The 11,992-nt window shown below is 41.7% G+C and overlaps 1 protein-coding gene across 4 annotated transcripts; it reads right to left on the reverse strand.

Moving 5' to 3' along the window:
* Nucleotides 1-2,042: 2,042 nt before the first annotated feature.
* inpp5e (inositol polyphosphate-5-phosphatase E) lies at nt 2,043-11,549 on the reverse strand. 4 transcript variants are annotated; one of them, XM_042710447.1, is made up of 12 exons: nt 11,317-11,549; nt 11,082-11,196; nt 8,994-9,800; nt 8,482-8,605; nt 7,424-7,521; nt 7,201-7,325; nt 6,848-6,967; nt 5,639-5,746; nt 4,427-4,588; nt 4,005-4,120; nt 3,776-3,912; nt 2,043-2,885 (listed from the first exon to the last, which is right to left on the reverse strand). In XM_042710447.1, exons 3-12 carry the CDS (start codon nt 9,722-9,724, stop codon nt 2,753-2,755), a joined length of 1,854 nt encoding a protein of 617 aa, XP_042566381.1. In that variant the 5' UTR covers nt 9,725-9,800; nt 11,082-11,196; nt 11,317-11,549; the 3' UTR covers nt 2,043-2,752. The 4 variants fall into 4 exon arrangements, with proteins under 4 accessions (XP_042566381.1, XP_031441036.2, XP_031441040.1 ...); XM_031585176.2 differs by lacking the exon at nt 11,082-11,196; XM_031585180.2 differs by having other exon boundaries at nt 11,082-11,549.
* Between the last annotated feature and the right edge of the window lie 443 nt (nt 11,550-11,992).

The following is an 11,992-nucleotide window of genomic DNA, read 5'->3' on the forward strand; positions in this document are numbered from 1 at the left end:
TCTGTAGATGAGAGCAGAGAGAGAGAGTGGCTCGACCAACCCATCAACAATCACAGCCTATCAACACGGTGCTTCAGCAGCACGTCCTGGAGGGGTTTATTGTTTATTAAGGATCCCCCACCATAGTGGCATTTGATTGGCCCAAATTGAGCTCAAATATTAACAATGTTTTAAGAAACAGAGTCTGTTGCCATTGGCTGTATCTCACACAATTGTAACCCAAGTCTCCTTTGGCCAGATGTTTAAAAACAGCAGCACACACAGACATGGCAGAAACACTTGTTCTCGTTCTTGTTCATCTGATGGGTCGTTTCGTGTGGTTGATGTGATGTTTAATGGAATGCTTTGTTGCTCTTTTTCTTTCCCCAAACTTGACACGTCCTTCCCTGTATGCCCTGGCCTCTCTTCCTCTGCCCACACAGGAGGGCTTTTAAAGTGCTGCACCACTGTGCAATGAACCAAAGTAAATGCCCATTGACCTAGTGATGACAACCTGCCCCAAACTCCCTCATTATGGCTAAATACACCTGGAGATTTCTTTGTATTTTAAAGTGTGCTATACAAATAAAATCCATTATTATTTATTATTATTATTATTAAATATCAAGGTTAGACTGCTCACACTAAGAGTGCTGTGAATATCAAGGTTAGACTGCTCACCCTTAGACTGCACACACTGAGGAGACTAGAGAAGAACCAGCTACGGGAATTAAATGTACTAACCAATGAATAAACAAACACAAATATTTACCATGTAAAACATTTATTTAAATAAGTATCATGTTACAGTACCATAAAGAGGCTTAGTATGAAAACCATAGAAACACTTTAAGCCATTTCAAACAGAAGATCTATGGTTGTCACAACAGACAGAAGAAAAAAGGAGGGACTCGTACACAATGCTCGACAATCTCATTCACTTAAAACATAAAAAAAATGAATTACTGAAACGTACATGATGGTTTAAGGCCATTCATTTCTGTTGAAGGTCAACTGTGCCTTCACATAAAACACATCATTGATTCTCCAGGTATACAGTACAGTAACATATTGCAGTGGTTCTCAAACTTTTTGTCCGGGGACCCCATGAAATCCATTTTCCAAGTCTCGCGACCCCCCACACATTTTGACAGGATACTATAGGTCTAAATTCAGTTTCATCTTGAATGATGAGACTGCTTGCTGGGACAATATCAGTTTTCATTATCCACCCTGATGTAGAAAACACCATTTCTGATAGACTATACAGCATGTCAAAGCCTAATATGTTGATGCACAGGGCAGCAAGATCATTTCGCGACCCCCAAAAAACGTTTGGCGACCCCACTTGGGGTCCCGACCCCTAGTTTGAGAACCACTGACATATTGCAGCTCAAATGTGTAAAACATGACAAGAAGATGAGTTCACCACTGCTAATGCATTCACATGTTTTTTGTAAAGCACTGAATGACAAAGACATGGGCTCTAAATAAGGGATGTTAAGGTTATTCAGATATTTATGGTGGCCGTTTAAAATCTTAGAAGCAGAGAAACCTTTTCCATCAAGTTCCCCCGAACAATACACCACCTCACTGATTATTAATACTCACTTACGGGGCGGAGTACAGAATGACTCCTTTCGAGGCCTCTCAGGCTAACTTCAATGGGGCAGGTTGCCTGTGCGTTTGTAAAGATATGGAAAAAAACAAAAGTGCAAAAACAAAAATATTCTACTTTATGTCTGATTTTATATATTCAGAAAAAAAAGCGATTTTCTTTTTGACATTTTTCTGAATTAAGCAGAAGACATCCATCTTGCTAAGAACACTGATAAAGCCATAGCTTGCGTCATGTGTTCAATCTAATGTCTTAGACGCATGATAAAATGTGTAAACTTCATTATTTCATTGATATACCTATACTTCATGCTTCAGGCCTTTTGGGCTTTTATGTTATTATGAGATTGCTTTGGACATATCTGAAGTGTCTTTTGAAATGGTCTTGGAAGCTGCCTGTAAGTCATGGCTGAGTTTGAAAAACTCACTTTTTTTTTGTTTTTTTAAAGTAGAGTAAATCTGAGTAGAGGAAATGCCATTTGCATTTATAACTCACTCTGAACTTTCTGCTTTCAAAAGTGCACTTTTGCCATCTGCCCCAATCTGCCCCCCACGCTCAGTGCAGCACTAGATCTCATGTTTGGATTATCGGATTCTTCATGAGTCAAATTATTTGATACAAATCATTTTTCAAAGGTATGGATGGAAATCAATACAATGATCCTGTGAATGATGAATGTGATTAAATGCCATAGACCTTGCTCCACAGTCTGTTAGAAACCCATGGTGTCTAAGTGAACTATGGTGATGTTAAGGCCATACAACAGTGCTATGAAATGTGAAGAAAAATGTTATGTGTCTGTGTGACAGATCAAGTAGGTATAAAATAGGCAAACGTATATAAAAGACTCTTATGTGCACATGAATGTGTAAGACAATGTTCCCTCTCCATGACTTCATAATGTTAGTGTTCTGAGCAAAATCTTTGTTAACTTTGTTAAGTATTAAGTAACCACAGGGCACCTGGTCTTCCCAAGTGACCGCAGTGTGCCTATGTTCATAATTGCCCCATCTGAGATCCTCCCTCTGACACCTTGGGAGCGGCGGCCCAGGAGTCCAGCCTCCTCACCACTGACCAGCAGGGGGCCCCGTCCCAGGTGTATACACATTGCTTTTTTTTCTAAGGTAGTTTAGGAGCAGCCTCCTGACACCTTTTTCAGGAAATGCAACACACAGCGCTGTTCTGCTGGCTCTTCACGGCCTCCTGCCTCTGCAGCTCACGGGTGATCCTACGGCGGATCCCTTCCAGGTACAAGCTGCGGTCGAACTGCCCCGCCCCCAGAGGGATGCTGACGGACACAACAAGATTAGAGAAATGTTATATATGTGGAGAAAACCCAAAGTCCATTGCATCTTAGTCTTAGTCCTCCTCCCCTGACAGATACTCTCAAGACCAGACACTCCTCCATAAAGCTAATGTTATTTCTTCCCATAATGCAACTAATTGACAACTTCTAGCCTTCCTGAAATGCCAGTGGGAGTCCATAAGGCAGAGCTCAGTCATAACGGAGAGTTCAGTCTCCTGAGTCCATAAGGGAGAGTTCAGTCTCCTGAGTCCATAAGAGAGTTCAGTCTCCTGAGTCCATAAGGGAGAGTTCAGTCTCCTGGGAACATAAAAGAGGTCAGTCTCCTGAGTGCATAACGGAGAGCACAGTGCTCAGTCTCCTGAGAACATAAGAGAGAGCTCAGTCTCCTGAGTCCATAAGAGAGCTCAGTTTGAGAACATAAGGGAGAGTTCAGTCTCCTGAGTCCATAAGAGAGTTCAGTCTCCTGAGTTTGAGTCCATAAGAGAGAGAGAGCTCAGTTTGAGTCCATAACGGAGAGCACAGTTTGAGTCCATAACGGAGAGCTCAGTTTGAGTCCATAACGGAGAGCACAGTTTGAGTCCATAAGGGAGAGCTCAGTTTGAGTCCATAAGGGAGAGCTCAGTTTGAGTCCATAAGGGAGAGCTCAGTTTGAGTCCATAACGGAGAGCACAGTTTGAGTCCATAAGGGAGAGCTCAGTTTGAGTCCATAAGGGAGAGCTCAGTTTGAGTCCATAACGGAGAGCACAGTTTGAGTCCATAACGGAGAGCACAGTTTGAGTCCATAACGGAGAGCACAGTTTGAGTCCATAAGGGAGAGCTCAGTTTGAGTCTTTAAGGGAGAGTTCAGTCGGAGAGCACGGGGCTTTACTTACTTGTCTCTCCCAGGACGGATCTTCACCTGGAACATGCCGACCACTGGCCGGTGGTCCGACGTCTTGATGGATGCACAGGCAGTGTACCTGATGACTTTAATATCATCGCTTTGCCTACTACGGAAGATGATCCGGTCCTTCAAAAGAGAGGTTCATTATGGCAACTTCACATACGTAGTCTTACCTGAAGATCTGGAAAAATATGGAAAAAAGATGTGTGCGTCCTCACCGTGTAGGAGGGCGTCCTTTGTTTTGAGGTGCTGTCATAGATGTCACAACCGATGTCAAACTTGTATGTGGGCAGGAAATGGATCGGTGCCTCCTGGAAGCCTTTAAAGATGGCTCCTGTAAACAAACATACACTAGTAAACAAACATACACTAGTAAACAAACATACACTATATCAGACATCTTTAAAGATGGCTCCTGTAAACAAACGTACACTAGTAAACAAACAAACACTAGTAAACAAACATACACTAGTAAATAAACATCTTTAAAGATGGCTCCTGTAAACAAACAAACACTAGTAAACAAACATACACTAGTAAACAAACATACACTAGTAAACAAACATACACTATATCAGACATCTTTTGAAATCATCTTTTGACGCGTATGAATCAGGCCTCTCAGACCATCTGACCCTACCGTCTTTCATCTCTTTGAGAAGCTGGTCGTGCTGTAGAAGAGGCTCCATATCTGGGCCATCACTCTGCTTCAGGACGGCCTCAATTCCGTAGCGGTCTTTATTCAAGCGAAAGTTAAAGTCCCCAAACCAAAAGACCTCATCAAACCGTGTTGTTACATCCGCTGAGAGAGAGAGAGAGAGAGAGAGAGAGAGAAAGAGAAACGACCATAAAACAGGTTTAAGGAAATGAAATATAGACAAGGAAGTATGTCTGCTGTTTGTCGTCAATTACTGTATCTTGCTAAAATTAGTGTTTCCGTACAATCTGACAAATGAACAGTATAAAATCACGAATAGTACAGGGAAGCCATGATTTCTCTGAGACTTCTTGGGCAGTTCACATGGACTTCAATGGGACAATCTGCAGGCTCAATTACAATCAGGAATCCTCCTGCCCCCAACTTTCAAAAGATAGTACACCCAGTACACTACTATCATGTATATATTTCCACAGTACAGCGCTAAAAACGGTATGCACTTCAAATTGATTTCATTGTCCGAGATGTAAAGTATTGCTCTTACTATATCTTTGCTTGAGGACACCTTCGTCATCATCTTATTATTATTATTATTATTATTATTATTAATGTTGCTGTTGACTTGCTCCCAACTACCATAAAACGTTCCTTACATGTTTTAAAGTGAGATACTGATGTGAACAGTAACAGTCTATGCATCCTCATACTGTGGGGGTGAAGAAATAGAACAACTGTCTTTGCCACTGATGTAATCACTCAGGGACGCCTGTTCTGTTCTGTTCTGTTCCAAATCTCAAAATACAAAAAGAAATAGCATGATATACCAAGTGTAACACCTAACTGATTGCAACCAAGTTATCAATATACTATAAATCAGGGCCGGATTACCAATGGGATTGGGCGGCTGAAACCCCAGGGCCATTATTGGTTATAATTATGAGAGGGCCCCTTGATGAGGTGTACACCCAAGGGGCCCGTGGCTCTCTTAATCCAGCCCTGTATATCATTGTCAGACCTTTATGACCTTTAATCTAAGCTTTTCATTTTCACACTTCTTGTATTTCTGCCACTTGTCCCGCTGAAGTCCACCGAACCTACCCGAGAAGCCTCATACATTGTAAATGCCAATGTAGCATGGGGCTGTTCCAGTACTTTTATGTATTGAACACCGGCTGGAGGGACACAGCAACTCACAGGAAACGGAGCGATATGGATTCGTGTCTGGGAGGACCTTAGGAAGAGCCAAGGCTTCAATAATCTTGTTGTAGTCAAGGATCCTCTCATAAATTTTGGAATCTCCCGCTGCAACAAAAGTATTAGAACAACAGTAACACAAATCCACAACACAGTAACACACAACATGCCAACATGACTTAAGTAGTTAGAAAAACATTTACATGATTCAAATCCACAACACAGTAACACACAACATGACTTAAGTAGTTAGAAAAACATTTACATGATTCAAATCCACAACACAGTTACACACAACATGCAACATGACTTAAGTTGTTATAAAAACATTTACATGATTCAAAGAAGTGGTCCAGTCCCAGGCAACAGGACTGCGTAGCGCATAGCGTAGGCGGCTAGTTGAAATGACAGGTGTTTTTATCTGTCCTTCTCACATACTAAGAAAACTAAAGCGACTAGTTATGCTGTCTATATCAGATTTCAATGGCGATTCCAGCTATGTACTTCTTAAGGCCTGTTTGCCCATTCTATGTGGAGTTGAGGCTCTCCCCATTCATTTAGATAGGAGCCTGATCTCTCCCCATTCATTTAGATAGGAGCCTGATCTCTCCCCATTAATTTAGATAGGAGCCTGATCTCTCCCCATTCATTTAGATAGGAGCCTGATCTCTCCCCATTCATTTAGACTGGAGCCTGATCTTGTCTGCCCCAGAGAGCTGCCTGGAGGTGTTGCCATGACGACTGCTGAGTGGCAAGACTTCCCTATAAGGACTTTTATAAAATCCTTGCATACACATAGCACCTTTCAAATCTGAATGTCACACATCAATATCAGACCTCTCAAGAGATACGTTAGCGTATTGCTAATGGTCAGCACTTTGGTGCTAATACAACAACACGCATATTTAATTTTACTCACAAGCTAATACAACAACACGCATATTTAATTCTACTCACAAGCTAATACAAAAACACGCATATTTATTTAATTCTACTCACAGGCTAATACAACAACACGCATATTTATTTAATTCTACTCACAGGCTAATACAAAAACACGCATATTTATTTAATTCTACTCACAGGCTAATACAAAAACACGCATATTTATTGAATTCTACTCACAGGCTAATACAAAAACACGCATATTTATTGAATTCTACTCACAGGCTAATACAAAAACACGCATATTTATTGAATTCTACTCACAGGTAAAGTGGGATGTAATGAAGAGGAAGGAGGTTCCAAAGAAGGTGAAGCCGACGCCCACGGCTCCCTTGGTCTTGATCTGAGAGATGATGCGCGTTGTGACTGTGGCGTGCTCCACCTCTGGGATTAGATTAGATTAGATTCAACTTTATTGTCATTGCACAGAGTACAGGTACTGATGCAACGAAATGCAGGAATGACACGATACAAATCAACACTCAAATCACTGAATCATTGAATGTGTAGGACTGTATGAGGAGCCACAAAGGGCTCATTTGAAACTTTAATTTAAAATAAATTGAACCACTTTAAAACAAACATAATCCTTTCCTCTTAATTTGATGTGTACTAACCTGAGCAGAACCAGATAAGATCCCTTCGCACAAATACGGTGAGATAGAGAACCCCATGAGCAGCGGCGTATAGCATGACGTAATACGGTCCCAGTGTTTCCTGAAGACGGATCTCCCACTCTCTCCTGTTTCATACAAAACATGCACATTCATGAAAAGACTGAGACAAAAGATGAGATCATAAAAGTCGAGGTACGCATATAAAATTAGAGATCAAACTTGCCTATCAGGGCACCCCTCCTGAATGCCAATGATGTAGAAATCCTGTGCAAATTCTGTGTCTGTTGGCAGTAGGAGATCATCCAGGTTGTTTGGAAGTCCCTACGCATGAGAATGGGGGACATGATCAAAGTCAAAGTGTTTATTGTCGCATACACCAAATTTCTTCAGCGCAGCGAAATTCTTATGACTTGGCAGCCAACATCTACGCAGTAGACGGCATACAACAGGTAACACAAATAACATATACCAAAATAACATATACCAGAAATAACATATAACATATAACATATAACAAGTAACAACAGTTTAAAATACAAGAAGGGCCGTTTCCAGGGTGGGGAATATTAAATTAAATAAGATAAAAAATGTGGGTTTATATATATATGTAGCAAGTGTATTTGTATGGGTGTGAAGTACAAGGTGATGGCGACTGTTCAGTGTTGCTGATTCAGCTGAGAAATGATCATCACAGCATAAGTCATACTTTGAAGTCGAGGATTTATTTTACAGTCTAGAACATTTCCACCCACATTTGGTCTGTATATCAACACAACAATCATCCTGCAGTCCAAACCAATATAATCTGCCTGATCTCCAAGGCCTCTGTACTCCCGTCATATCGTGTAATAGTAGTTAATAGGCCTAAATATTATATATGGTTCCTGCCAGTACCAAACTAAAGGGGTTTCAGTGATTTCAAGTACTAAACAAAGTATTAAAACACTCTAAAGTAATTCTTGGGACAAATATAACACACAACCTTTACAACACAAATACATATGTAACACAATAATAAAATGCTAGACTGTCACTGCATATTATATACCAGTGTTTTTCAACTGGTGGGTTGTGACACCAAAATATATGAACCGAGTAGCTTTTATTTTGAAATGGAAGTCTGCCTTGAGTCTTCGCAGTTGTTATGCTTCAAACCACAAAGGGAAACGGGAGCTGTCGGAAAGAGAAAGTTCTCTTCTGTTCATATTTTTATGTCTAATTTGGGTTGGACTGTAAACCCATGCAGAAAAGACGGGGGAATGTAATATGAGGTTTAGAGACCTTTTCTCCCTGCATATTCCATGTGGCGATGTAGACGCCCACATGTCTCTCTGGAAAGTACCGGTCCAGCTCCTCAGCGCCCAGAAGAGCTCCATGGCCCAGTACACTGCCCTCCAGAAAGCTCCTACAGCGTGAGGAAGTGAACAAACTGGCAATTACACTCCAGTACGCTCCCTGTTACCAGGCAACATAACAAGCATATCTCTATGGAACACACAAGCTCTAGAAACTTCCATTCAAACATCTCCCCATTAGCCATTGAAAACTGACATTTGTAAAAGATATACCCTTGTGAGTGAGCTGACTCAAGCAATGCGTTAGTTGATAATAAGTGTGAATAAGAATGAATATGTAACATACTTTCTCAACATACTTTCTTTGAGTTTTGTACACTGGAGAACACTAGAAAATATGAACAGTGGGGAACACTCGGGTAGACACATCACAAAAGCTAACCTCGTCCATCAGGTCCAGCTAGTCTGCACTGAATATCAAAAACCAATCCAGCCTACCTGTTCCTCACATCCTTTGGTCTGATGGGGTTCAGGACGCTGAAGTTGGACTTCATGGAATTGACGGACGAGCTGTCTGACACCATCGTCTCCAGTAGCCGGCTGTCACTGAAGTTCCTGTGTAACCTATCCAGTCCTTTGTAATCCACGCAATCCCTGTCAATCTGATTAGCAGTCCTTAAAGACATAGAGGCCATATTGCACTCCAGGCTGGGAAGCAGGGCTCTACAAGGCTGAAGAGGGGACAGGATTATTCTTGAATGTCTAAAATGCGGGTCGGTTTTGAACTGGTGTCGCCTCCTCTGTGTCACGGGCAAACTATAGCTGCGGTCACGGAACGGGGACAACGGAGACCCCACGTGCTCCGACCGGTCTGCATGCTTTGGGCCGTTGGTCAGAAGGGCTGGGCCGTTGGCGAGGGAGGAAGAAGAGGGATCCGTCAGGTCCTCCTTAAGGGGGCCTATAAAGGCACCACCTGTCCGGGCACAGTCTGTCAAACTCTCCTGACTCGTCTTCAAGCGTCTCCCTTTCACGCGCTCAAAGGGATCGGTCAGAGGAGGAGGCCTGGCCTGCCGTGGTGGCCTTGGATCAAAACTGCTTAACATGTCTTCTTGCTTGTGTTCATGTTGTGCAGGTTTTACTGAACTGGGTTGCTTTGATAGGTCAGTGCAGCCAGAAGCCCTGTCCGACTGAAGCTGAAATACACAATCATTGACCCCATTCTCATTCATTCTAATCGAATGGAAAGCCAACTACATGCTGGGAAGGATCCTGGTCTCCATTTGTCTACCCTCTGCATACCGTGTCCTGGGAATGCAAGGAGTAATAATATACCATGATTAACAAACACACTGTCAGAGACACAGTGTACACTGTACACGCATAATTACTCACATACAGCAGTGTTGTTTGGCTCTCTCACTGTGAGTAGTAAGGGCAGTGTCAAATGGTATTGCGCAAGACAAATTCCAGTATTTCAAACCTAAAATATAATTATAATAAATATAATTTCTGTATCTTCATGTAACCTGTGTTGTGTAGACACGAACAGTCCCTCACCAGATTTGACACATGCGTGTTAGCAAGGAGGCTAAAATCCACGGGTGCCATGGTCTGTCCTCAAGTGTTATGGAGTGAGGTTAACACTCACAGAACCCGTACCCATTGGCTACCGTTACTGTACTCTACGAAGAGCCTACGCAAACGGCCTATGTCTGCGAAAAGAAATCAAAACAAAGATGGTGGACCAAACTCTGTTGATGGCTCCGTTGACTCTCTTTTGTAGCCTCCTCCGATATGTGCTGAATTTGGCTTGCCTTGTCTGTGTGGAACTATTTTCAAACTGCAGGCCAAAGGAGACTTCAACGTGTGTGAGATGCAGCACATAGCCTGTGCTGGATGTAGGCTACCTCAGGAGAAGCAATTTATAATTTGGCAGTTGTGAGTTCGACCATGACCACGATATGCCAGCATTATTTTTTTTACAGAGGGACATGAATGGCCATATTTGTTTCAGAAATAGTTTGTTACTTGTATGTTCACTTTAGGTGCTGAGTTTAGCTTTTGATATGAAATTCTACATTCACAATTGCTCCCAGGTAGCAAAAGGCCAGTGGACCACTGTCGGCCCACTGAGAGCCGAGCTGGTTTGCTTTAAAACATTTTTCTCGCGACAGGAGCTGCAGGCAAACATCGCAAAACTCAAGGTTTTATCTCAGGGTACAGACACATCGGCACAATAATGTGTAACAAACGGCCGTGTCCTTTAAAGCGCTAAATAGGGAATATCTTTACCGCAAGACTTAACATTGAACGTGTAACGGTAGCAAGCAGGTATAGTGCTGTGCTGTGAGTAAACCTCAACCCCCGAAAGCTTATGTACTAACGACAGATGGTAGCACAAGGAGTTTTAGTTTCCTTGTTAGCACGCCCGCTTTCCATACCCGAGGGTGCGAGTGCGGTGTGGGACTGTGCTTGTATACGCAACGCAGGTTACAGATGCACGTCAAAGCGCAATGGCTTTAAACAGAGCACACTATCCCAGCTGTAAGAACAGAAGATAGAGTTTCAAAGATATCGTTCACTTACCACTAGCCAATTTCTCAGCTAACATTATCCAACTGTCTTAATAAATAGACTTTTAAGCAGCAGGGCTAACAATTGGAAAGTGCAGGGTACACCAAGCTGACTCTCACATCCAGCGCTATAAGGTTCACAAATCACATAAATACTTAAATATTGCTGTAATAACCAGCATCGGAATAGTTTTTAAATGTTAGCTAAGGACAACATTTCTAAAAATCTTTACAGGGTCTGATATTACCTTAGACACATCATAACAAACTTCCCTGGTAACATCACACAACCAACAAATTCAGAATGGGACAAGACGACTGCAAGCCTGTGTTGAAGCAGAAGACAAAAACAAATAGCGCCCCTGTCGTTTGAAATCTTACAGCTAGAGATATTTATTTATTTACTTTTAGTTAATGTTTTCAAGATGTTTTGATGTCCTACATTTTTGGTTGAATATGCTTTTTGTTTTAGGTTGAGTTATTGACATATTTTAAAGATGTGGGCTATGTGAAATGGGAATTTTTTTTATTTAAACTGTATTATAAGCACTTTGAGCTGCATTCTTTTGCATGAAAGGTGCTATATAAATAAAGTTTTATTATTATTATTATTATTATTATTATTGTCAGAGTTTGATCATTTTGAATGACATGGCAGTAGGCATGCGAGAACGCTCTCTACAGAGTTGTCTGCCATAGCTTAACTAGCCTACAGCTATAACAATAACTAGGCCTATAAATATAGCCACAAGCGGCGATCATCAGGGTCCAAGCAGATTTAGCAGAAGTGGCAACCAACGGTGGAATAAGAAGTGGTTCAATGGCTTCAACAGGAGAAATAAGTGGTGGAATTGTAGGAAATGTAGTGAAATAGACCACACAGTTTGAACTTTGCAGAGTAAAGGGTTCTTGAGATACAGCAAT

Source organism: Clupea harengus, chromosome 18 (assembly GCF_900700415.2).
Source record: "Clupea harengus chromosome 18, Ch_v2.0.2, whole genome shotgun sequence".
In the NCBI taxonomy this organism is placed as follows: Eukaryota; Metazoa; Chordata; class Actinopteri; order Clupeiformes; family Clupeidae; genus Clupea; species Clupea harengus.